The following is a 26,903-nucleotide window of genomic DNA, read 5'->3' as shown; positions in this document are numbered from 1 at the left end:
AGAGAAAAAGAATGAGGGAGTGGTAAAAAGTTCCACTCACTCTAGAGATTAAAATAAAAGAAGTCCAGAGTCCAGCAAAAGTGCTGGGTGTCTCAGGTTAAAGTGAATTGGCACAGAAACTGAAAATTCTATGTCCAGACCGGAGGCTCCCATTATGCCTCTTCCTTTATTATATAAACGGGAAAGCTCGGCAGCAAGTTATTTTTTTTTGGGGCACCTCACATAACATGTTCATAATGAAGGTGCGAGAAAAAATATAATAAACATTAAAACAATAGCAAAAGAAATCCAAGTCCATAGTATCTCCCCAGTTGAAACAAACTACATTTCCCATGATACTCTTCAAAGGTCATGTAGCAGCCGTGACCACGTGTCCCTATTCCTCCAATGGACGTGCGTGTATGTCCATAAACGGTCCTGAACAAGAAGTAACTTCCTCTTTCTTTGCTGCTCACAGCAAGAGATAAGTTACTTCTTATTCAGTACTGTGTGATTGTGCATGTAGTTCTTGCCATATAATATTGGTTGAGGTTATTTTCAGTGGGCGTAGGAACTGTCTTTTTCCGCTTCTTTCTTGAAATTGTTGCGTTTCCTTTATTTCCACCGACGCCAGCTGTTTCCTGCTGGCGTCGGAGGCTCAGAGGTGCGAACGTTTTGTTCGCGCGTACCCGCTTGCAGCGTTCTTCATTGGACGCTGCAGCGGGTAGTGCTGAGGCCGTCCGCGTACTGAAGCCGCGCTACTTTCCTGAATTCTATAACGCCGGCTCCAGGAAAAGCAGCGCAGCTCCTCAGAGCGCGGCGCCGCCCGTGAACCACCAGGGGGAGCTCGTGCTCTCCCTTGTCCCTTTTTCGTGACTCTGGCGCTGGCGTTAGCACTTCCGTTCCAGACAACGGTTGCACCGCGAGCGCTGGAGTCTCTGTCACGAAGATTGCTTGCAATAAAAAATAATAAATAATAACAGGACAGAAACGTCAGACAAGGTGGTTTTTCCTGACACTTCGTGCTCCAGTTCAAAGCATAGTTTGGGAGTACAGATTGAGACAGGAGTGCATTTTGAGCACTCCTGTATAAAAATAATAATAATAAAGTAAAGATCTCTCAGAGAGAAGTATTTGCAAAGACAAGAACTGGGCTTTGAGAGGAGGCATCAGTAAGCACAGAAAGGAGTGCAGGTGCTTATCTTTTATTATGGCAGCACGGTATTCCCCCCCAGTCTGATCAGGCTTGGTCAGAAGGTGAGGAGGATTCATGCTTCATTGATGAGGTGTCTATGGAAGGAAGCCTGCAAAAGGCATTGGGATCTACTGTTGAACACAGAAGAAGGCTGTATCAGGCATGCTCGTGCAACTCAAAGAGGAAGCACCTTACACAAGGGGGATGTAGTCCGGCTCGCAAGAGTATAAGCTCTCCGACCCCCCCTCCACCTCCCCGAGCCAATTGATTCCTGCCACCGTTGCCGTATCTGATGCCTTCTCCAGGCTGAACAAGGCCTTTACGAGTTGGAAGGTAACCCCTTCCTTTGAAGGACCCTCTAACCTCGAGGAGGAAAGCACGGGTACAAGACTCTCAAGCCCAGAGGGATATGAACCGGGCACAAGAGACAATCAAAGAGCAGGAGTATATAAAGAGCTATCGCTCTCTTCCTCAGACGAGGATACCCAGACATGGGGTTCCAAGCCCTCAATCTCAGGGATTGCGGCAGCCCCCATCCCCAGAGGCCCCGCGGAGCAACCCCCTGATAAGGGGATGTTCGCTCCCGAAGACTTGGTACATCCTAGATCCTCTGACTGGGAGCCATCAGCCACAGCAACGGATTACATCTTTCATAGGATCCGTAAGCCTCTGGACAAAGGTCAGGGCAAGGCTACGGGCAGAATGCCCATGCCCTGAAATACCAGATAAAATAGCTCTGACTCCAGAACTCGATCCGAAAATGATCACTTTCTTGGGCAAGCAGGTGAAGGATCCCAGAAAAGGCATCGACCAAGACTGGAAGTCTTGCCAAGATAAAACCTTTGGACATCATAGGTCCGCTGGCAAAAATCTTAGACCTAGCGGAATAAGCCTCCAACTCCTCCAAACCTATCGATCCAGTGATCATATCTGGTTGGGTCCAAATGGCGATCCGTTTACTAGGGAACACAAACTGCGCTATTTCTACACAAAGGCAGAAGGGCATCCGTTACAAGATCGATTCGAAGCTGACTGAGCTGGCAAATACGGAGTCTGGTGCAGCCGCTCAAGGATTACTATTTGGAGACCCTTTTGTCAAAGAGATGGCTAAATTTGTCGGTACCTTTACCGCGCTAGACAAAGCCCAAGCCTCCATAAAGAGGGTCTTTGCGTCAACATTTTTTTCCAGGGCCGGTCGAGGTCGCTCTTCCGGCCGTTATGCCTTTGACAGAAGACCTCAACATCAAAGAGAGCAACAGCGCGTGGCAAGAACGCACCGATACTTTCTTCCCGTCTAGAGGACGAGGCAGAGTTCGATCCTGGAGGAGAGCCTATAAGAACGCAGCCCAACAGCAACCAGCAGGTCAGTCTGCATGTACCAGCGCCAGCGCTGCATACACCCATTTGGGGGGGGGGGCAGGCTAAGGTTCTTTACACATACTTGGGATGGCTCATCAGGAGATGCCGGGGTCAGGGACGCAGTGCGCGGACTTGGTCTAGAATTTTTCGGCAGCCCTTTCAGGACAGTCGATCCATTCCCATAACTATGTCCGAAATAGATCGGAGGGCGCTAGACAGTGAGATTCACAGCCTATACCAGAAGAACACAATTCGCCCGTGCTCGACTCTGGGCGGTTTCTTCAGCCCGTTCATTCTAGTGCACAGAAAAGAAAAAATAAGGCCCGTAATAAACCTGAGAGCGATCAACGAGTTTATAGTCTACCGTCATTTCAAGATGGAGAGCATTGACATGCTCAGAGACATCCGGAGGCAAAACGATTGGCTCATGCACCTAGACTTGAAAGAGGACTATCTCGCGGTGCCCATTCATCAAGCGCACATGAGTTACCTGAGGTTCTCTTGGAATCTTCAAGACTGGGAGTTCACGAGTCTTCCCTTCGGGCTCTCGCCAGCACCTTGTGCTTTAACCAAGCTGTTAAGACCAGTGATGGCTCGTCTCAGAGAACAAGGCGTCCGGCTAATAATCTACCTGGACGACAATTATGGTGCAATCCCAGGAGTTAGTGCAAGAGCAGGCCAAGCTAACCATATATCTGCTACAGGATCTCGGGTTTCTCATCAATTGGGAGAAATCAGTGCTTTGTCCTTCCACAAACCTAGAGTTTCTGGGTTTTGTGGTAGACACTCAGGAGGCGCAGCTTCGTCTCCCAGCTGCCAAAGTACACTCTACCAAAAGGGAGATTCGCAGGCTCTTGCAGAGGGACCTTATCTCTCCAGGAATTAGCAAGGGTGATAGGACTTCCATCCTCATCTATCCAAGCGATATTTCCGGGTCCCCTTCATTACCAAGAACTTTAAAGACTGAAGGGCCAACATCTAAGGCACAGTCTTTCTTATTTCCAACGCAAACTCAATTGGTGGCTCACGCACATGGAGGCCTGGAACGGCAGAGCAATCTTCGGTTCCACCCCGGATATCATCATCGAGTCAGACGCCAGTGTGGCTCAGGTGTGAGGAAGCGAGGTGTGGCTCAGTAACCATAGGGGGGACCTGGTCTCCACAGGAATTGGAGATGCACATAAACGGTCTAGAGCTTCTTGCGGGCTCCTTCGCAGTTCGCTCCAAGTCAGGAACAAAGTGAGCTGCTGTATCTTACTAAAGATGGACAACATATCCGCAGTGCGATACATCAATCATCTGGGCGGTACCAGATCACGTCCCCTAGCAGAACTAGCCAAGGATTTTTGGCATTTCTGCCTGGATCATCGAATTTCAGTCACAGCAGAAAATCTGCCGGGCCTCCGGAACGCGATAGCGGACTGGCATTCTCGCCAGTACGCCGATTCCAGCGACTGGACGCTCAGAGAGGTTTTCCTCCGCCTGCAAAAGATCTGAGGTCCAATGTCTAAAGATCTGTTTGCCTCCCGGCTCAACACGCAGCTCCCAGGGTTCTTCAGCTGAAGGCCCGACCCAGCAGCCTCAGCGACAGATGCGTTGCTACAGCCGTGGACACAAGGAGTCCATTATGTCTTTCCACCCTTTTCAATGATAGCGAGGACCATGGTGAAGGCCCGTCAGGACCAAACAGAACTGGTCCTCGTAGCCCAGTATGGACTTCACACTTGGTATCCAGTTTTTCTGGAACTTTCTATGGATTCTCCAATCCTTCTACCCCAAATTCCAGATCTTCTATTGGATCCGTGGAACCAACCTCACCCTGTGCTCCTCTCCGGGTCGTTGGCTCTAGCAGCTTGGAGGATTTCAGGGCGAGATCGAGGACCCCGGGCATGTCCCTCAAGGCAGTCCATCTTATGGAGGATAGCAGGGCCTGCGCAACACTCAAGAGATATTCCAATTCCCGGAATGCTTGGAGAATCTGGCGTCAGGATCAGGGTCTCAACCCAGTTTCGGCACCTTTAGAGGAAATTCTCAATTTCTTAGCCTTTTTAGTGGAAAGAGGGTTAGCGTATAGAACAGTGAATGCGTATCGCTCTGAAATTTCCGTGGGTCACAAACACATTCAAGGGACTCCGGCCGGAGAGCATCACCTCGTTTGCAGATTGCTTAAAGGTGTCTGACTTACAGTTCCACCTCCAGCCCGTTATGATAAACTGTGGGACGTCAATAAAGTGCTTAATCTCTTTCTTTCTTGGCCGTCTAACGAGAAGCTAGCACGCACAGCTCTCTCGGGCAAGCGCACTACCTTGCTAGGTCTGGTTTCTTGTAGGAGAGTCTCAGAGGTTAGAGCTCTGGACCTAACGGGCAGGTCTTTTACTCCAGACGGTATTGACTTTCACATACGAAGAAGGACCAAGTGCGACTCAAGGGTGATTTCCTACCCAGCTTTTAGGGAACAGCCTAAACTTTGTCTGGTTCAATGTTTGAAAACCTATGAGAAAGTGACAGCTTCACTCAGAAGCTTGCCCAATGGTCAGCTTCTGACCGCCATTCGTAAGCCTCTCAGAGCATTATCAGCCCCTACCTTAGCACGCTGGGTGCGCTGGACCCCAGCTCAGGCAGGGATCGACACTCCAATTCCGCGCCCGTTCTATAAGAGGGGCCATGGCTTCCAAAGCCTTCCAAGTTGGTGTTAGCTTAGAGGACATCATGAGAATGGCAGATTGGGCAGGAGAATCAATATTCAAAGAATTCTACTTAAAACCGGATTGAGCAGCCTGCTTCGATTGTGGCTTGTAAGCTTTGAACTAGCATAATGGGAGCCTCCGGTCTTGACATAGAATAAAGATTTTCCATAATAAGTTACTAGAAAGTCTTAATTCTATTGAAGACACGGAGGAGAGCATTATCCCATCCAGCGAAGGAAAGGGTTGAGCATCGCGCTACAGTATTTATTAAGCATTTCAACAGACTGATGTTTAATGAGATTTCATGCATAGTTATATTCTAATGCAATAATCTTTCCTTCCCACCCCGCAAGGGAATTAGGGTTACCTTTCGCAAGAAGTAATTGTACTTCTGTCTTTGTTTTTTCTTGACAGTTTCTACAGACAATTCCGGCTAATCCGACGTCTCATTTTCCGGTTGACCGCAGTTGTGTTTTGCTACGAACGGACAGAGTTCGCAGCCTCGAAAGAGGAAGTTACTTCTTGTTCAGGACTGTTTATGGACATACACGCACGTCCATTGGAGGAATAAGGAGACATGGTCATGGATGCTATATGACCTTTGGAGAGCATCATGGGAAATGTAGTTTGTTTCAACTGGGGAGATACTATGGACTTGGATTTCTTTTGCTATTGTTTTAATCTTTGTTTATTATATTTTTTCCTCGCACCTTCATTATGAAAATGTTATGTGAGGTGCGCCAAAAAAAAAGAAAAAAAAATCGTGCTGCTGAGCTTTTCCGTTTACATAATAAAAGAAGAGAAGCATAATGCTCGCCTCTGTGTCTTTAATAGAATTAAGACTTTCTAGTAAGTTATTATGGAAAATCTTTATTCCCCAACAGTTTCCTATGGGAGTGTGAAGAAGTCAGAGTTATGCAAGAGGCCAGTATTTCATTTGGCAGAAATGAAAGTGCAGTATTTCACATATACAAACAAGGTAGCAGGCGCCCCTCTTACGAAGAACACAGCATGATAACCTGCTCAGTGGTTTTTAACCACTTTGAGAGTTCGCAGCCATTTGCTTTTTGCTCACTGTACCTTTCACAGATGGGAACTATCCATTTGCATATCAGTCTTTGTCCCGCCCACATGGGCAGTCCAGCACCGAAATGCAATGACAATTCCCTTCTGAACAAGAGTACCAACAGCAACCCCATACACGTGTTTCAGCCTTGTTGGACCTCATCAGTGAGGTGGCGCTGTGCTTCTGAGCACAATGAGCAGGGAGTCCAAGCCTGGTTGCAGTATTTCACAGGCACACAGTTCTTTAGTAACAGAGCAGATTGGATAAGTCACCAGAAAAGCTCAATGCCCAAGAGTCTTGTGTTCTAAAACAGGGGTTCGGGTTAATAGAACTAAGAAAAAGATCAAGCTTTTCAACAGTAAAGTGCAGTGATTAAGAGAAACCTGAGATGTCAAAGTTCAGGCTAAGTCAGGACAAGGCACGGTTGCGTTGATCTAGCGCCCAATAGTTTTGTTTGGGCAAGGAACGTTCAATGCGATAAGACCCAGCAAGTCTCTGGGCACAGGTGTAAGGAGCTGTCAGTGTCACTGTGTAGGAAAGGTGCGCAATTAAAACAAACAGCAGATATTAATAGCATGATCTTTGTAATTCATTTAAGACATGCCTTTCGGCAATTCCTACCTGTGGAGCTTCTTTTTCTTGAAGAAATAAACAGAAAGTTTATAGCTCTTCCCCGATGCTACAAATTCGCCCTGTAGTGAAACCAACAAATTCATCCATTTTACTGAAAGCACATTTATAGGAATAAAGGAAACATTCTTTGAGCAGATGTTGCCACAAGTAAAGCTCATACTGGCACTTTAGCTGACAATTAAACAAAACGGAATGCTTGTCTAAGCTTGCACGATTTTTGTTTGTCGACTGCTTGCTTCACAATATTTAGCGGTTGATGAGCACAAAGCTGATTGTTATTAAGGTGTGATGGTGTAAGAGCTAGAAATAAAAAATCGGATTAGCCCTTCAAATACAACTGCCCTTCCAACAAATACTGCACAATTTAGAGCATTTGCCTGGCACTGCAATCTATGTAGGGGCAAAACCATCACCATATCCACTATCATGTTTGCATGTCTATTGATCCCTAAAAAAGGGTTACAACATCAATCGATCAACACCAACTGGTCACCATCAGAAATTGCTTGCTAGGGAGTTTTACACAAGTTGCTTTCTGTGACAGAACTTGGAAAGCCCATCTTAGGTGAACAGGTTTACACTGCTTAATTTAGGCCTGAACCACACAAAGGTTGACAGAATAGCGAGCAGCCAGGCTTATTTCAAGGAGGGAGGAGGGCTGTAGTAAGGTACAAAGAACGCAAAAGCATACACGTGGTCCAAGAAATCACTAATGCACACAGTTCTATAATAGAGAGACATTATATACACCAAGGAAGAGGTGATAATTCACAAGTCAATTAAGTACTTTAAAACAGTAGGATAATATAAGATCACTTTGTAATATTCTTTGGATAATAAACCACAGTTGTTGTAACCTTAGAATAGCATTGGCAGTAACAAATTACTTCGTAAAACCATCTGAAACCTGTACACACTGTTCCAAACTTGTATAAGGAGCAAGCTACTTACCTCTAACTTTTCTCCAGCATGGGTCTGGCATGGATTCATATGCTCATGAATATTCCCAGTCAGGCTGTGAATCCTCGGTAACGTAAAATCAATTTCACTTCTGAACCAATCATTGGTCTCTGGGTCATACTGCCCCCAGCCAATGACTGCCCTCTACCTAAGTCCCTCCTCTGGCTGCCATCTTCAGATATGGTAGCACATAAAGTGGCAGTAGGACCAGAGAAGAGCCGCAGAGGTGTAGGCGGGAGGGTTCGCATGTGAATCCATGCCAGACCCATGCTGGAGAACAACAGCATGGGGTCTGGCATGAATTCCAGTTCTGCAGGAGTCAGGCCTGAAGATCAGGGATCCTGGGGCAGAATCGCACCTTCCCTGGCGAGAACATCTGTAACCGCCGGAAGTTTGACTGGAGGGGATGCCGACATGTCCAGAAGGTCCGGGTACCATATCTGTCTCGGCCACACCAGTGCTACGAGGATCATCGTGCACCGGGACCATCTGAGTTGATTGACTAGTCGAAGAAGCAACGGAGGGAACGCATACAGAAAGAGGCCGTCCCAGGGGAAAGAATGAGTAACCCATGCTCCTCGGCTGTGGAAACCTGCTGGCGAACCTCCAGATCGTGGTGTTGCGGAACAGGTGATCCACTTTGTCCTGCCGAAGTTCCCACTCGTAGCAATAGCGCAGCTCCCTGCTGAGAGAGAGACATGTTCTTCACTCCTGCCAGATGAAACTGAATGAGGCACATCCCCTGGGCTATGGGCCAGTGCCATAGGTCCTGCGCCTCCTTGGAGCGCGCCAGGGATCTGGTGTCCCCCCCCCCACCCCCGCTTCCTGATGTAGAACATCGTGGTGGTGTTGTCCGTGAAGACCTGTACCATCTTGCCCTTGAGGGAAGGAAGGATGAGAGCCCAAAACCCTGCCCGCAGCTCCAACACGTTGGTGTGGAACGTCTTCTCCTCTGGTAACCACAGGCCGCTTGCGTGAAGACCTCTGGTGTGCGCTCCCCACCCCTCCAGGGAGGCGTCCATCGTGACAGTCTCCTAATGCGGCGGGGTGTGGAAATCTGTGCCTGCGGACAGTTACGATGGTAGGGAGTGTGCACGCATCGCTTGACGGTAACCCTCCTCGAACGCGATCTTGTCCTCGAAGCTTCCCGACACTTGGATCCAACGGGCGTCAGGGAACTCGTGCAGTGTACGCATCCGCAGCCTGCACAGCCGAATGAGGTGTGCATGGCAACATAATGCCGAGCAGGGAATGATGGACCTCACCTTCACAATCTTCAGGGCTAACAGCCGTTGCACTTTGCCCTGGACGGCCGCAATCCTCTCCTCCGACGGAGACGCTAGGCAGGACACCGTGTTGAGCCGCGATCCTAGAAACAGTGCGTCCTGAGATGGAATCAAGCAGGATTTTGCATAGTTCACAGAGAACCCCAGATACATCAGAAGTTGGACGGTCTTCATTGTGTGTTCAACGGCCATGTGCATACAGCTTGTCCGGATGAGACAATCGCCCAGGTACGGGTATACGTGGATCCCTCGGAGACGCAGCTACCAGCGGCAGGCATTTGGTGTAAACTCTTGGCGCCAACTTCAAACCGAAGCGGAGGGCCTTGAACGTGTCATGTTGCCCTTCAACCACAAAGCGAAGGAACGCAGAGAGGCCCCTTTGTACGGGGATGTGAAAATAGGCATCTTCCAAGTCAAGCAACAATAGAAAGTCGCCCACTTCCAGCTGTCCTAGCACATGCTGAAGGGTCACCATCTGAAACTTTTGCGACTTGATAGATTTGTTCAGACGCGGCTGTCCAGGATGGGCCTCCAACCGCCGGTCTTTTTGACTAGGAAGTAACCAGAGTAAACTGGAGCCCCAAAGCCTCTTTGGGACGTGCTCAATCGCATCCTTTTTTGGCCCACACCTCCAGCAGCAGGGGATGTGTGTTTCCTGCCGGCCCACTGGTGGTATACGGGGGCACTTCCATTGGAACTCCAGGGTGTGGGCGAGAGCATCCAGCACCAAATGGCTGGCGGAGATGGTCTTCCACATGCTGAAGTTCCCCCTGCCCCCCATGACAAAGCCCCCTCCTCCCCCCTCCCCACGCCACGGCCGGCTCAAACATGTTTCGCCGTCAAAGCGTCGCCTTGGGGGCCTTGGTGACAACATCCTCCTCCAGATTTGGCACAGCCCCAGTAAATCTCCTGGGCCGACGAACAGGAGGGTTGATGGTAGGACAAGGTAACTCCGAGTCCTTTGGAAGAGCCTTGGGATTTTCCGCCGGAAGTTCGAAAGGACGGTCGTCGCTGTTGAAGCATGCCCAAGGCACAAACCATCTCGGTATCTGCCTTGATGGCTTGCAGGGACTAGTCCACGGTCTTGCCGAACAAACTCTCCCCTTCGAAAGGCATGTCGAAACCTTTGACTGAACATCCTGGCAAAAATTAGTGGTCTTCAGCCAGCCCTGCTGACAAAGGCAAATGATGTTGCCCATTTGGCGGAACCCCGTGTCGGCGATGTCGGTGGCCACAGTAATGGCGTGGTCTGAAGCCACCTCATCCTTCTGTAGGATCTCCAAAGCTTCCGCCTCTATTGTCGGGCAGGAAGTCCAGGAGGGAAGCGATCTTGAACCAGAGCTCCCTGTCGTAATGTGTCACTATGGCGAGGGCGCCGGCGGCCTTGATGGTGGTCGCTGCCGACGAGATCACTCTTCACCCCATGGCATCCAGCTTCTTCCTGAGAAGAGAAGCTCCGGAAGGAACAAGTTACTTACCTGTAACTGTTGTTCTTCAGCATGGGTCTGGCATGGATTCACATGCTCATGAATATTCCCCGTCAGGCTGGGAATCCTCAGTAAAGAAAGAAATCTGTATCAGTTTCGTTTCTGATCTGTCTTTCTTAGTAGTAACCAATCACTGGTCTCTGGGTCATACTGCCCCCAGCCAATGACTGCCCTCTCTCTAAAAACTGCCCCTGGCAGCCATCCTCAGATTTGGTAGCACGTAAAGTGGCAGTATGACCAAGTGAAGAGCCGGAGAGGGGTAGGAGGGAGGGTTCGCATGTGAATCCATGCCAGACCCATGCTGGAGAACAACAGTTACAGGTAAGTAACTTGTTCCTTCTCCAGCATGGGGTCTGGCATGGATTCACATGCTCATGAATATAAGAATACATAGCAGTACACACATGCACAACTACGGGAGGTGGCAAGGCTCAACATTAAGCATCTCTTACCTCCTCACCAGGCTCACCTTAAGCGAACAGGTTGCGCAGCACTGCCTGGCCGACTCTGGACTCCTCCCTGGAATCCTGGTTGACGCAGTAGAATCTCGTGAAGGTGTGTGTTGACCTCCAGGTAGCAGCCCTGCAGATGTCCAGCAGGGGCACACCAGACAAGAACGCCATGGAAGCAGCGATCGCTCTGATTGAATGGGCTCTCGGACGGCCGGGCAACGGTCGGTTTGCCAACTGATGACCGTGCATGATGCAGCCGGAGAGCCATCTTGAAATGGAAGCCTTCGAGAGAGCCTTCCCTTGGTTAACAGGTCCAAAGTTCACAAACAGCTGTGATGTCTTCCGAAAAATCTTTGTTCGGTCCACATAGAACTTCAGCGCTCTAGCTACAGCCAGCGAATGCAAAGTCCTCTCGGCCGGCGAAAAAGGCGACGGGGAAAAAGACTGGTAACACCAAGGGCTCGTTGAGATGGAAGCCCAACGGCACCTTGCGCATGAAGGAGGGGTGTGTCATCAGCACCACCCTCGTCTCATGGAAAGTCAAGTATGGAGGCTTGCAGGAAAGGGCCTGAATCTCTCCCACGTGTCGTGGAGAGGTGATGGCCACAAGGAACGCTGTCTTCCACGACAGAAACTTCAACGGAGCCAAACGCAAGGGCTCGAATGGCGGGCCCATGAGCCTTGTCAGCACCACGTTGAGTTCCCACGCCGGGGCTGGAGCCTTCACCGGCGGGAACGATCGGAACAGTCCTTTCATAGACTCCTTCACCAGGCGATGAGACCACAGGGACGACCGTCCTGTAGTTCTGGTGTGTAGGGAAATCGCTGCCAGATGTATCTTGATGGAAGCGTGAGCTAGTCCAGCTTTGGCCAGCGACAGTAACTACAGTAGCACTTGAGGGGCTGTAATCCATAGAGGGTTAATCTTCTGTGCACGGCACCAGACAGAGAACCTCTTCCACTTGTGTCCGCAGCACTTGAGAGTTGAGGACGCCCTGGACTTTGCAAGAACCTCTCTGCAGTCAGCCGGATATCGTACCCTCCAAACTCTAGCGCTGCAGGAGCCAGGCCTCCAAGTTCAGCGACTCCGGGCCTTGATGAAGAATGGCGCCTCTTTCTCTTGAGGCGCTGGGGTCTGAAAGTCTGTGCCCGCTGCGAGATGCGTGCGGGTGCCCCACCATCGAATTGCTTGGCGGAATACTTGGTTGAGCGAGATCTTGTCCTCGAAGCTGTCCGTCGCTTGTGTCCAATGGGCGTCGAGGAACTCCTGCAGAGGACGCACCCGAAGCCTGCACAGGCACACCAGGTAGATGCAAGAGGACATCATCAAGAGAAGGGACTTGATGGACCTCACTCTGGCCACATCCGTGGCCAGCAGACGCTGTACCTTGCCCAGGATGGCCTGCGTTCTTTCCTCCGACGGCGAGGCCAACTGCGCTACTGTATCAAGCTTGGCTCCCAGAAACAGCATGACCTGTGACGGGACCAGGTGGGATTTGGGGAAGTTTATGGAGAATCCCAGGTCCGTGAGCAGCCAGACATCTTTTCCGTGTGTTCGACGGAGCGTTCCCTTGTCCCTGCTTGGATGAGCCAGTCATCCAGGTAGGGGTAGATGCGGATCGCCCTGCAGGCGCAGCCGCGCCGCCACTGGTGCCAGTCACTTGAACACCCTGGGCGCCAACCTCAATCCGAATGGGAGGGCCTTGAATTGGTAGTGCCGCCCTTGGACTACGAACCTGAGAAACTCGGTGTCCTTTTAAGATGGGGATGTGAAAGTACGCATCCTCCAGATCCAACGACGCTAGGAAGTCGCCTTCCGCCAGCTGTCCCAGCACATGCTGGAGGGTGACCATCCAAATCTTCTGTGGCGTGATGTATTTGTTTAGCCGACGCAAGTCCAGGATGGGACGCCAACCCCCTGTCTTCTTTCTGACGAGGAAGTATCTTGAGTATACTCCAGAGCCCTGGAGCCTCTTTGGGACGAGCTCGATGGCTCCTTTCTTGAGCATCACCCTCACCTCTAACAGCAGTTGAAGGACGAGGTTTTCCTTCCTGGCCACTGGAGGAATTCGGGGGCACTTCTTTAGGAATTCCAGAGTGTGCCTGTGGGCCAGGGCATACAGCACCCAACGGTCGGTGGAGATGGACTCCCACACGCTGACGAACTTCGCCAGCCGGCCTCCCACCGGGATGTTTCAATGGGGGCCAGACACTACAGCCAGTTCAGTCTTGTTTGGAAGCAGCCTTGCCTCCTTGGCCTCCCGCACGAGATCCACCAGACTTGCCTCGTCCCCAGTAGGCTTCTTGCAACGAGGAACGGGCCGCTTGATGGTAGGTCAAGGAGCCGCCGCCGAATCCTTTGGAGGCACCTTGCTTGCCCCCGGAGTTCCGAAAGGGCGGCCGCCGTTGCTGTAGAACTCCCAACGCCCAAGCCGTCTCCGTGTCTGTCTTGATGGTCTGCAGCGGCTCATCCACAGACTTTCCAAACAGGTTGCTCCCGTTGAAGGGCATGTCCAAAACCTTGGCTTGCACGTCCTGGCGGAAATCTGTCGCCTGAGCCACCCCTGCCGTCAAAGGCAAACGCTGTTGCCCAACTGGCGGAAACTGGTGTCGGCAATGTCCGTGGCCACAGTTATGGCGTGGTCCAACGCCACCTCACCCTCCTGCAGGATCGCCAGGGCCTCTGCCCTCTTGTCTGAAAGGAAGTCCAACAGGGGGGCGATCTTGTACCACAATTCCCAATTGTAGCGGGCCACAATCGCTAGGGCGTTGGCCGCCTTCATAGTCGTCACCGACTAGATGTCTCGTCGTCCCACGGCGTCCAGCTTCTTTCCCTCGCCGTCCGGTGGGGAAGTTGAGGATGAAGCCGATGCCCCTCCCTCCCCCGCTTTCTTCTTGGCCGCCGCTGAGACGACCGAATCCTGGGTCGGCTGCGCCCTAAGGTACAACAGGGCGGTGTCAGGGACCCGGTACTTCTCGTACCGGTCCCTCTTGGCAGGTGTCGTGGACGGGGTCTTGAGGGGTGCAAGTCCCTCGTCCCAGATGTCATCCAGCAAAAGCACCGCAAGGACAGTCTTCCTTTTGGCCTTGCGCCGTTGGTAGAGAAAGCCTTCTCCTCAGGGCAGAGTTGCAAAAGCTCAGATGACCTGGCAATCATGGCGTGGAAGGAGCCAATCTCGTCGGGCGGGGACGCCCGAGGAATCAGAGACGGGAGGCCAGTCCCGTCGTCACCGCCGTCATCCGTCCCCATCGTGGCCGTGGCCGTTCCCGTGTCGTCCCTCGGGGAAGGCAACAAAGGCTGAGAAGGCCGTGAGGGCTGAAGGGACACTGGATGAATTTGTTCGGAGGGCTTCCGTATGGAGCCGCCGGCACAGCTGGGTCGTCCATTGGGGTAGGGGCAGGGTCGTCCGTTGGGGGTAGGGGCAGCCTCGTCCTCATCTCCATGCATAAGGCTTGGATTGTCGTCAAAATGGCCACCGAGTTGTCCCGAGGCTCGGGTTGTGACGGGCGTGCCGGGAGCGACGGTCGTTCCTCCACGGGAACCTCGTCGTTGCCACCCTCGCTATCGTCGTCCCCCTCCTCAGGATTCCTCCCGTGGGGCTGGGCCTCTTCCAAATTCTCAGCCAGTTCCTCCTCGGAGGTTGTGTCCGTGTCCGTAACGGCCACCGCCCCACCCCCCCTCTTTTTTCCACAGGGGGCTTTACAGGGGTCTTCTCGATGGGCTTAAACGAGGATTCCCTCCGCAGAGGCAGAGAAACTCTGGGGCCCCGAGGTCGCCTCCACAGGTTTCGCCAGGGCCGCAGCGACTCCCTCGATAGAGGCCTTAGCCAGGTGAATCAAGGCCTTCACCACCTTCGGTGCGCTTGAGGCCTTCACCTTAGGGGGTGGGTCACCACCTCGTTCCCCCGCATCCAGTTCCTCCGAGATCGACCGGGGCCCTCTCCAGAAGCTTAGCCGGGTTCTCAGTTTTTCTCTTCCCCGAGCAAGAGAATTGGCTCGCGGTTGATTGCGTCGGTGAAGGTGCGCCCTGCCTCGCAGCCGAGGAGCCCGACCTTTCGGCGCTCCTGGTGCCCGCGGACTCGCAGTGCTTTGCCTTCTGTTGGGACCCCATCACCGGGGCACCCTCACAGGACTTAGAAGACCGCTTGGACTACGACTACTTCTCACCTGCTGGGCTCTTGCCTTCCAGCCAGTTGGAGAGACGGGTCCGGCGATCCCTCATCGTCCGATCCGTCATGTTAAAGCAAAACGCAGTCCTTCTCCACATGCGTTTTGTCCTCGTGGAGGCAGTAAAGGCATTTCAAATGCTCGTCCTCCTTGAACACATTTTGAAGGTTGCATCCAGGGCAGATCCTGAACAGTTTGCCGGGAGTCGAGCTTCCCTTCTCTTGGGCCATGTTCCTCTCGTCCACGAGGTAGGCCTCAGAAACCTCTGGAATCCTCCAAGAAGCGCAACTCGACGAAAACTTCACCCTTGAGGGTCCCTGTTGATCAGAAGTAGAAACAGTGGAGCTTGAGGCTCAGTTAAACCGAAAAATTAGATAAATCTCTTTGAAAAAGCACAAAACGCAGTAAAAGCTCGAGAGCTATAGCACGAGGACTCCCAACACTTGAGCGTGCAGTAAAAATCTGAGGATGGCTGCCAGGGGCGGGGCTTAGGGAGAGGGTAGTCATTGGCTGGGGGCAGTAACACCCAGAGACCAGTGATTGTTTACTACTAAGAAATAAAGATCAGAAACGAAACTGATCCTGATTTTCTCTTTACCGAGGATTCACAGCCTGACGGGGAATATTCATGAGCATGTGAATCCATGCCAGACCCCATGCTGGAGAAAGGACGTCTTCTTCCCTCGGGTTAGTGGGACAAACTAACCCTGAGATGAACTTTGCTGGAAGACTTTCCCCGACTGGCTGTACTTCTTTGCTGCTGCAGGAACAGAGTGCCAGGGGTCGAGAAATCCGTAGTCTACTGCAACGCATGTAAGCTGACCAAAAGCTCCAGGCGTCTCCCGAGGACCCTCCAGAAGCAGGACAACCAGAACTCGAGTAACCTCCCCAGAATGCAGGACTGAAGGAAGCCCAACCAGTGTCCAAGATCTGCGGTGGTGCTGTTTACCGAGCGCTGAAACCTCAAAATGATGCTAATCTGAAAAGAGCTTATAGCTGCCGCCGAACATCGAATTGCTGCCACAGGAGTCCCCAGACGTCCTCTTGTCCCCACGACTGAGGCCCAGGAACACGATCTGCATCACTGCAACGAGACAGAAGCCAGCTGGACCCTCTTTTAAGCAAAGGTACTGTTCAGACTTGGGGTACTTACCTCATTGTCTGTAGCTTGCTCTTCTCAGATAAGACTTGCAGTAGCTGCCTTGATCTCAGCTCTAACTTTCATAAGTGTAACAGCTTGTGGCCCTACAGTGATTTTTCTTCAACAAACTTTTGTGCAAGACCTTTACTATCTAAGAAGAGCCTCAGCTCCATAGACTTTGCTCCAATTGACTTTAGCTGTCCTGGCTCCCTGCAGACTCTTCTATTCCATTTGACTGATTCTTACTGTCCCTCATAGGTGATGCATTGGTTTTAAACTAATATTGCTGGGAAAGGTTTTTATCTAGACTTCATTGGAAGATTTAAAGGGCTCACATGCTTTGAGAACCTGTTTAACCACGTTCCTTCCTCTAACCTTTCCTTTCTACTAACCGCAGACTTCACAGCGTGTCCAAGTGATATAGAAATGCCATTACTGTCCTAGTTAGTGAAGTCACCTCAGGGTGTAGGAAATGTGTATGAAGCACCTCTAAAGAGTATCTACTTACTTTGTGGTAATTCTGAGAAAGTATTTTGAAGTGTATTTGATTGATGCATCTATTGCCCTTTTTAAAGAAAGCTTATTTAAAAGCGACTTAAATAATTATTACCTAAAAACCTTGTATAATTTATTTGGATACTTGCATCGGTGGATTCCATTGCTACAGCTCTCCATCTCACATTTAGCCCTCTTGAGATAAGTCTGGCTGCTTAGTCACACTACCAACTTGTGTAGTGAGACCTATATCAATAGGTGGGTTACCTAAAACCAAGAGGACACGACTGGTGTAGTCTCCCACAGGATTACTACATCAATTCTTGACTAACACTGGTGGCAGGCGGTGGGATAGATGTAGAGTGATTACATTGATTATTTGCTATACTTGCGCCCAACTAATCCAGCCACAAGTCTAAGCTCCATCAAAAAGTAAAGCAATTGCAACATGCCAAATATGGATAACTTTAATGAGGCAGCCCTGATTGTTCCAACAGTAGATCAACTGAAAAACCAGGGGTCTGACTCTGAAAGGAAAAACATGTGAATTGATTACAAGGTGAAATGAATCACCAAAGTTTGGGTAGTAGGCCTGTAACACCGACTCACCCAAGTAATGTGGAACATGAGGATGACAGTTTAGAGTCAAGCTCCAATCTGCAAGAGGAGTCAGGAGGTAGAGGAGTCTCTCTGCCACAGCCTGCCTTATGCCTCAGCCTATTTCCATTGGGAAATCACAAGGTCCACAGTTAAGCCCAGAATAGGTTCCTCTTCAAAAAATGAGATTAGAGTTCAAAAGGTTAAATGCCCAAGATGAACCAAACATCAAGAGGAGAAACTAAAAAAGGGAGATGTAACATGTTAGGCAAGATTTGGTGCAGTACCGTTTGGGTGCACTACAAAAACCTTGACCTCCTGGAAATAGGAACCCAACCTTTGGTATAAGTCTGTACTACACAGGTTGGTAGTGTGGCTGAGCAGCCAGGCTTATATCAAGAGGGGTCAATGTGAGCAGTAGGGCAGTTACACAGCGATTCACAATGACAAGGATCCAAATAAACTCTTACAGTCAAGGTTTTTAGAAAAAACATTGTCAGTTTGAAGAAGCCTTCTTCAGAATGGGCAATATATAAGTACCACCCAAATACACTGTAAAATATACACTTAGTTTCTCTAAATCAGCAAGTACCCATTTGGGATGGCACACAGATACTTCTTACACCCTCAGGTGACAAATCACTAGGACACTGGACATTATATCAATGGTACATTTAGAGCAACACTGAAATGGGTGTCAAAGAATAGGGTTATTAGAATAAAATAAGAGTTCACACAAATATTTTGAAGCAGGTAAGTACTTTTGAACCCCCCACGCAAAGTAAGTTAACCCCTTTCTGGAAGGAAAGGTAAAGCACAATGTCAGAGGTAGGAAGAGGCATTCAGGGAGCCAGGCCAGCCAATATCAATTGGGCAGTGTAGGTGAGCTGAAGCACTTCTTGCAGGTAAAAAAGTCTTGCACAATGTTTTGGAAGTCTTTGTAGAAAAAGTAGAATCAATGTAGAGCTACAAGCGGAGAGGCTTGTGAGGGGTAGAAGATGCAAGCAACTTTACAGAAGCAACCAAGACAAATCTGGCTTCTGTTCCTGTGCAGCTCTGCAGATCCTGTTCCTCAGTCATGGGGACCAGAGGGAGGACTTCTGGGGACTCCTGCACTGCCATGGGACGGTCAGCAACAGCAAAGGGCAAACTTCAATTCAGTGGCACTTCGCGGTTTCAGCTCCTCGCGTCGCAGCAAATAGCACCACTGTGGTTCTCGACTACCACTTTGGACTTCCTCACATCTGGGGTCCAGCACTCTTGAGGTGGCTCAGGCTTGGTCAGTCCTGTTTCCTGTGAGTCGGAGTGTCGTCCGGGAGCTCAGGTCTGACTTAAAAGTGATGGACCCAAACTGGTGTTTCTCTCCCCGGCACTTCGGTTCTAGCAGCAGCAGCAGAAGTACAGCCAGCTTCAAGAGGATGTCCAAACGAGTTCACCTGGAGTTGATTGGTCCCACCAACTCAAGGGTAGAAGTCGTCCTTGCAGGGCTTCTCTAGTCGAGGCGAATTCAGAGCTTCAAGCACAGCAGCAGGGCTTCACCGGGCAAAGCAACAATCCAAGAGTTGCAGCAGGTGTCTCTTCCAAGTAGTAGTTTGGATTCCTTCGTCCACTCTGCCTTCCAAGCCAAAAAGCCTTGCCTTTTATGCAGTTTTCTCCCATTCATTCCAGCCTAGCTGTCAATCACAGCGCGGTGGCTGTCCTTGCTAGAAAGCCAGCCGGCCAATCACCTTTGGGGGCATTCCTGTAACAAAGGGGATTAAGCACAGGGAGTTTCAGGCACCTCGCTCACTTCCTGCCCCTGCCAGACACCCTGGAGCCAGAGGCAGGCTTCACGCGTGAATCCCACCAAAAACTAAACAAATAGAGACCAAACCTGGTTTGGCATGCAGACTAAATCTCTAGAAGGATCTTTCCAGCAAGAAATGATGAAAAAAAGACGACCAGGGCCATTTTGACAAGCCCGTGGTAAAAGCATCCAACGGTAAAAGTAAACCACTGCCACCAGCCATTAATTGTACAAAGGGTAACATAAAAATGTTACATGAGACAATAAAAGGGGATACCAAGTAACCCTCCTGCACCCTATTGTAATATGGTGTGCTGGCTCTAGAAAGTTACAAATATAAGTACAGTCAATTTCACTTCACTGCTCTTGGAAACCGTAGTTTATCCAAGAGAAGGTATTTAAACCTTTGGGAAATTTGAAAGACTTCCCTGTGCCACTGCACTGAAGGTGCTGTGTGTGTCAATGTAAAACGATGATGCCTATGGGAGTTTGTCAGACTCCAAAAGCCAAAAGAAACGCAGTGTTCAAATCACAGAAAAAAAACAAGAGTGAGAAAAAGGTCTTACTCTCTCTCCAGGATAAAAATTACAAGTCCTAAAGTCCAGCAAAAGAGCAGAGGGTCTCCAAGGTAGAAGGGAATTAGCACATTTCTGAGAATTCTCCACAACAACTACACAGGAATCACAAGAGACTTAAGGTAAGTAAATACCCCAGTCAGCACAGTACCTCAGCATAGAAGATTTTGCAGCAGGACTTCAAGAACTGCAGCCAAAAGCCTGGTCGATTAATTCCTTCATTAAAACAGAAGACAGGGCACAGAAAGGACATTTGTAGCAAGGAACATGGGGAAGGTTCTAGGCAAGGTTTTCCTCATGACTGGAGGCGGCTGTCGATTTGGCACCCTTTTCAGGAGCACAGATGAAGACAGAATACCGCTGGTCAGATTCTTGTCGTTTGCAAGTCCCAGCACTTGGGCGTGGGGACTTTTTCAGACTGGAATCGTATGTCTGGAAATCCAGCATGTTGCCCACAAAGCTTCAGCGAGATTCGGAAGACCGTGCACTGCACAATGGCTTGAGGTCCCAGGGTATTGCAGTCCTGCAAGGGGGATTGCTCAAAATGCAGGTCTTCTTGGGGCTAGTGGGCTTCACCAGGGTCTGGGACAAACTGTCCCAACACCACCTAGGCCAGGAAGCAGGCTAAAGGGAGAGAATAAAAATAAAAAAGTCCGTGGCCCAAACCATGCTACACCAACAAAAAAAGGGAGTACACCTCTCATAATCAGTTTGCCAACAGAGGAAAAATCCAGACTAGTAAAAGGTGCTTACAGATGAAGACTAGGGTAACCTACTGCTGTATTTTACATTCTCCAAAAGGAAGCAGTCTGGGTGGGTTGGGGCAGACACCAGTTTGCCAGTCAACAGAGCTACAGCAGAAAGCCCTGTCCTTACCTGTACACATAATGGATACACAGACAAGAGCCTCAATTTCTTCCACACTCTAGGAGCACTGGGGAAAAGAGAACTTGTCTCCCACAGTTGCCAGAAGGGAAACCGAACCACCTGCAGCCGCACCCTTGATTAAAAGTAAAACGTGTATGAACATGTTGCAAGACCCAGATAGGGAAGATTGTAGAACACATAATGGAGAGGTAATTTTAACTCCCGGAGAAGAGTCCGATTGCAAGATGCAGATAGGTGGAGCCAATTCCCCGTAATCCATCTAGGACCAAAATGAGGTTATTAAGAACTAGTGTGCTTTCATCCATTATGGCCAAGATAGAAAAGCATGAGAAAAAAGGTTTGCAGTGACAGTGGGACTTCACTAGAAGTCCTTCTGTTCACAAAAATAGTCAAAAAGCCTGAAAAAACTACTGGCAATCAATTCAGGGGTCCCAAGATAACCCCCCCAAAAAAAAACAATTGTTAGGGAGAATTCTCAGAAATGTGCCAATTCCTCTCTACCTTAGAGAACCCCAGCATTTTTACTGCACTCTAGGACTTTTTAATTTCTAACCTGGAGAGAGCGCAACCTTTTTCCCCACCACTCTCTCATGTATTTTTCATCTTGTGATTTTGACTGTGGTTCTTTTGGGTTTCTGGAGTCGGACAAACTCCATAGGCATCTTTGGCATTGTGTCACAGCACCTTTAGAGCAGTACAGGGAGGCCTATTAGATTTCCCAAGGTTTAAATACCTTACTCTGGGATTAACGGAATAGAGCACTCAAAAATATTGTCCGAGAGTTCGGGCATGTGTTTTTAAGCATACGTTGATCGATCGTACAAACATTTCCTATGCACCTTACCGTAGTTTCTCACTTTACACATGCAAAATCAGGCAGTAGGGCGCGGCCATCTTGTGCTAATCTTATCAGTTTCTGCATCGCCCCAAGGTAAACTGCCCTGGCGGCACAAAATCATATCCTCCGTACCTGAGGCTGACATCACTAGACGCGTACCGCCCATTTCACAACGCCAATGCACGTCTCATGTCAACATTCTCTGCGCTTAAGCCAATGACACGTCTCCATGGAAATGGCAGGATCCCTCTTTCCTCAAGTATAAACAGACCGCTTCTCATCAGACAATCAGATTTGCTTTCCAATCGTTTCATTGTCTCGTGTATCCTGTGCCTAGTTTCTGCTCCATTCAGCTATCTTCATTGCTCATAACCAGTGCGAACAGATACTAGTACTATCATTACTGTCCATAATGGCAACAATACAGCCCTACCAGTAGGAGCTGGAGTATTCCGAGGCGGAATTACTCGAAAGAGAAAGATGCAGAAACGATGGGCTTCAGACAACAGTTGGGATGACGAATCACCAGATCAAGAGACTGAGCCTAGTCACATGGACGAAGTCTCCACCTGTTGTACCTGCAATCGGTGCGCGGTAATGCCAACAGAGGAGGAGAACTGCTACTGCCGAGAAAACTCTGGAAGCTTGTCCTACAGATCGGAAGACACGACACAGCCGCAATGAGTTACCGAGCTTCATGACTTCAGGGCAGCCTGCCTCTCGCGGTCCGTGTTGAGGATTATGATGGTGCTTATGCACGAACTTTGCGCAACAGTTCACCCTTGCAATCCAAGTAATGAGTAAGTGTACTCTAGATGCAATGTCACTTAGGCCACTAACATTTAATGTTTGTCTCCTATATTGTCGTAACTTTGATCGATCACTGCAAAATTAATGTAGTCTTGCAATTCTATACATCACTCGCGATTTGGGGGAAATCATAGTGGTCATCTTATGTTTAGGTCATGTACAACCATAAAACAATATTTCATTGTGTCCCAAATGTAATGGAATGCGTAGTTGTTCAATATTGTAATGTGTCTGCACTTTAAAGCCCAAGTGGATTGATTCGTGAAGTAACATTTGTACTAGCAAAAATGGCAAAGGATAAAAGACTGCATGTTTACATGGTGGCTTCATGGGAGGCTTCATTGGACACCGTGTTCAACGGGTAATACCCGCCTGCGTCGTTGGTGCCATTGGAGACACAATCCCCAGTGACAGCGGTCAGTACAGAGGATTTTCCCACACTGTGCTGCAACCCGAAGTATATAATGTGTAGTACATGTGTGCCATCAACATCAGCAACAAAATAAAATACAACTGAACTTTTATGAATGGTTGCTTCAATTTTTCAGTGAATCAAGTGTCTCCCCATTCAGCAGTGTTCCGGCCCTTTTGTGCATGCCTCATGCCCCTCCAGAATCACTGACTGTTAGCACCTGTGGCCGTGCCCTGCCAAGGGGGCTGGCTGGCTGGGAACGGCCAAGGTGCCAACACCATGTACACTTCAAACAGTATCTTACGCGCTGGGGTCATTGTTCACATGCCCTCCTCAGACCCAGTGTCTCCAGGCAGGCTCCCCTTGAAGCAGGACGAGCCCATGCTATCCACAGAAGACCACGCCATATACACGTCAGTCATTAACATACACACCCACTTTTCAAATTCAACTCCCTTTATATTTATCATGAGAACATCTGTGACCACTCCAAGTCAACTTGTGATCGCGCTACCCATTCTCCTGCTACTAACTACCCTGCCTGCTGAATCAGTTGGTTGGTCAAGGTAAGGGAAGGTCACCCAATCATCTTTCTGATCTCTACATTTCTGTATTTCAAACAAATGTACTCAGTAGTGTAATGTTCATCTCATTGCCATTACCATGGACTTCGGTTCAATTTGTTCTGTTCTCAATATATAGCAATTGTCATCAGTGTCAATTGGGATAGAATTGCATCCTTCGCAGACCATGTCTATAAGCACGTTTCCTTTTGAAGCATGAAAGTACATTCAATGGACGAGTAACATGTTACAATTTTCATCGCATCAATCAATTCTGTAAGATAAATATCCCGGTGTATATTTGACTACGCAACACAGGTTTTGCCTCTGACCAAAAGAAACATTGCATAGAAAAATGTATGATATAATTCCATCTTTCTCATGCATACATGCATCATCATTTTTTAACGATGTGGACTTTGTTTTTTCAGATTATTCAACAATGCCTGCTTGTATGGTTTTCAGTTGCCTTTCTAAGACCCATAACAAACCTAAGGGCATAATAATGCATATATTCCTGAGGAATATCGATCTGATATGAGAATGGGTAAGATATTGCGGATTTGTGCCGGACGAGCTTGAAAGTCGAGTCCAGGAAGTCTTGGGGGACTTGAGGGGAGATTCTGCATCTGCAGCCTGCACTTTGCCACTAATATGTATGACGAACCGCAGTGCACAAAGTAGTATCGACTCAGAGCGTCTCAAAAATTGCTTCCAAATGCAATTCCCACTATTCATGCACATGCTGCCTCAGGTGAGTCACGGTTCATTAATTAGCTGTAGGCCTTGGGGTACTGAACAGGTAACTACATGGACTGATTGGTGTTTTTGGTTTAAATGTTTCAGAATACTTTGCATATTGACCAGATTTTATCACTTTATAATCACACCCCATTTTGCTATACATCTGTCCCTGGTTTTAGGAGCATCATAGAAAACTATTTATGGACACAGAAAACTATGCTATAGAGCCCATGGAAATTAAGTATAACCTTTTTGTAATTGGTTACTTTACATATTTTTTTTAGGTTAGCATGTTGACTGAAGCACAGACTATCGGTAGTAACATCACTGAGACATCCAGTATACCAATGGAGAGCCATACAGACTTACTTTAAGTGCACATTTTTCAGAGTTGGATCTTCCCACATTTCCATTTCAAATTTAATTTTCCCTTTGCAACTACATGACAATGTACTGAAATTGAAGGAGCAAGATTCTGCATCCATTTCTTTCCCGCAGTAAACAACAACTTCAAGCGCCTATCGGGTAGTTTTATTTCGGTAATCTATTTGGGAAATGTATTATACATGGAATTTTAGATAATATGAAATAGTTTACGTATCCTGTCGTTTGATTACATAATGTTTCATATATGGGTTTTTACTGATATGTACCATTGTCTGCATCCCATTGTGTGTGTTCAATTATCCTACTAAAACAAGTACTGTGTTAGAGGGTGATGCTGGTACTTCGACTACAATTACATCATCCTTTCGAGCCGAACCAGAGCCTGGGTATGCGTACTGACAGTTCCCTTGAATGAAAGAAAGTACATCCTACATTTGATACCATTAGGCAGTGACATGATTACAAACCTATCCCAGTCCACAGAAGAAGGCTCACCAACTGAAATGCTGAAAGGTCCAGGGATCCAACACTGATTGTGCATAGACTGTCCCCCGTATTAGAACTATTGATTGAATTCCAGACGTAGACACATTACTAGGCCACCCTTTTTTGTAACCAGCGTCGCACATATAGCGATTGTTTAAATCGTGATTGGATTGTGTTTAATTGTTTATATTCACAAGTCACTGGAGGTGAAGGTGAAACCCAAATATCACTACTAACTGATGAGTTTATGAATCTTGCTGAAAAGCTTGAAAAGGGATCTTGCCGTCATGTTCCTTATTTGAAACATGTTAATGAAATGCAGTAATTACTTTGAAAAATAAGAAAATAACCTAAAGAAAAAGAACAGCAAATTAATAAATGCTGGATGGTTTTGAAAGTTGTAATTGTCTTTTTGCTCTTGAATTTTGTAAATGATATGCATGATACACTTAAGCTGATGCTAATGTGTGCAATATATTACTAAAACAAGATATTGTTTGTTGTAATGAAACATGAACAATGAAAATTAAGGGTAGGACACCCCCTGTGTCTATCTCTAGGATTATAAACTAGCATCTTTTCAAACTTTTACCATTTTAGTTCTAACATTACAATGTCTACCCTAATGCCGAATACAATGCAAAATGCTAGAGTGCAACATTGCAATCAGTGTGTTTCGCACTGATCTCTGATCGAGTACATTCGCCATCAATCTGGTGAAATTCGAATAGTATATTTTGACTACATAATGTACACAGTGCACAAGGGTATCGTAAGCCATGTGTGCCAGGAAAGATTTTGATTTCAAATACGATTTACTTTTTTTTAATGAACATTCTATTCAAGGGATGTATACAAGATAGGGAAATAAAAGAGGGGTAACGTGGATCCGAGGTGGCGTACCAGCTTACTGGTGCAGTCGTTACAGTGAAGAAAACTGTTTCAAAGAAAATCAAGAAAGCAAGGTTAACAATTTCGATTACAAAAAGTGCTTTGGGCTGGTGTCTTCATAACATACTTTAAATAAAAAAAAATCTAAAGTACTATATACTGCATGTTGGATTTACAATTAACATGTTTTTACAACCCATCTCCTTGAGGCCCAGAAGTAAAAAAACTATGAAGACACAGACAGCTACTGAAACCATAGATGCTGCTTGCCAAACTGATTTCACCATGGAGCAACTATTTGAGGCGCAGCATGTTCAAATCAATAAGCAGACTTGAGATGCTTATGCCCAATGGCCATAAAATGAATTTAATGTGACCAGAGAAGCCAGCAAAGGTTTGTTGGACCATTGCTACAATGTGATAACTCCACAAGATGAAGATGAAAGGTAATATAAGGAAGATGCTTTTGAATTACTCGCCGACAACTTGAAATCCACAACCGCAAAAAAAAGGGGCACCCAAAAAACAATAGATATTGATGGTTTCTCCAATTCATGTTCAAATAACACAAGCTGAAATAACAGACTGACGCCTCAACACAATTGACCGAGGAGCAAGCCAAAGATCTCTATTCCAGTGTGTCCTGTTTGGCCGATATATCCACCACAGTTGAGTCACAAACAACATTCATGCAGGACGATAGTCTAATAAAGGAGCCCAAATACATTGTATTCGACAGCTGCCTGGTAGAGATTATACTGATGCTGAAATATATCCATCCAGTGGTGGGCGGGGAGTTTGTATGCGGGATGCCATCGTTGAATGCGACTCGTGTATCACAAGGCACAAACCTGAAAATACAAGCCACCTGTGATCTGCTCCATGCTAAATTTTCATGGTCCGCTCAACCGATGTTGGGGTACGTGCCAGCTGGAAATCTACTGCGTGCATCTGCTTTACTTTTCAGTGGCTCTACTTTTAGTAAGATGTCCCGTTTCCGTCAATTTGTGGGACTCCAG

At 48.2% G+C, this 26,903-nt stretch overlaps 1 protein-coding gene across 1 annotated transcript in view; it reads right to left on the bottom strand.

The window, feature by feature from the left end:
• WDR75 (WD repeat domain 75) overlaps positions 1-26,903 on the bottom strand; it is a 552,173-nt gene that overhangs the window by 374,069 nt on the left and 151,201 nt on the right. The window contains exon 6 of the mRNA XM_069615630.1: positions 6,908-6,978. Within this exon, the coding sequence (XP_069471731.1) occupies positions 6,908-6,978 (71 nt within the window). The remainder of the gene's footprint in view (positions 1-6,907; positions 6,979-26,903) is intronic.

The sequence above is a fragment of the Ambystoma mexicanum genome, chromosome 9 (assembly GCF_040938575.1).
Source record: "Ambystoma mexicanum isolate Mex_15411 chromosome 9, UKY_AmexF1_1, whole genome shotgun sequence".
Classification (NCBI taxonomy): domain Eukaryota; kingdom Metazoa; phylum Chordata; class Amphibia; order Caudata; family Ambystomatidae; genus Ambystoma; species Ambystoma mexicanum.
Note: the sequence above shows the minus strand (reverse complement) of the source record. Positions and strands in the feature narration are given on the sequence as shown.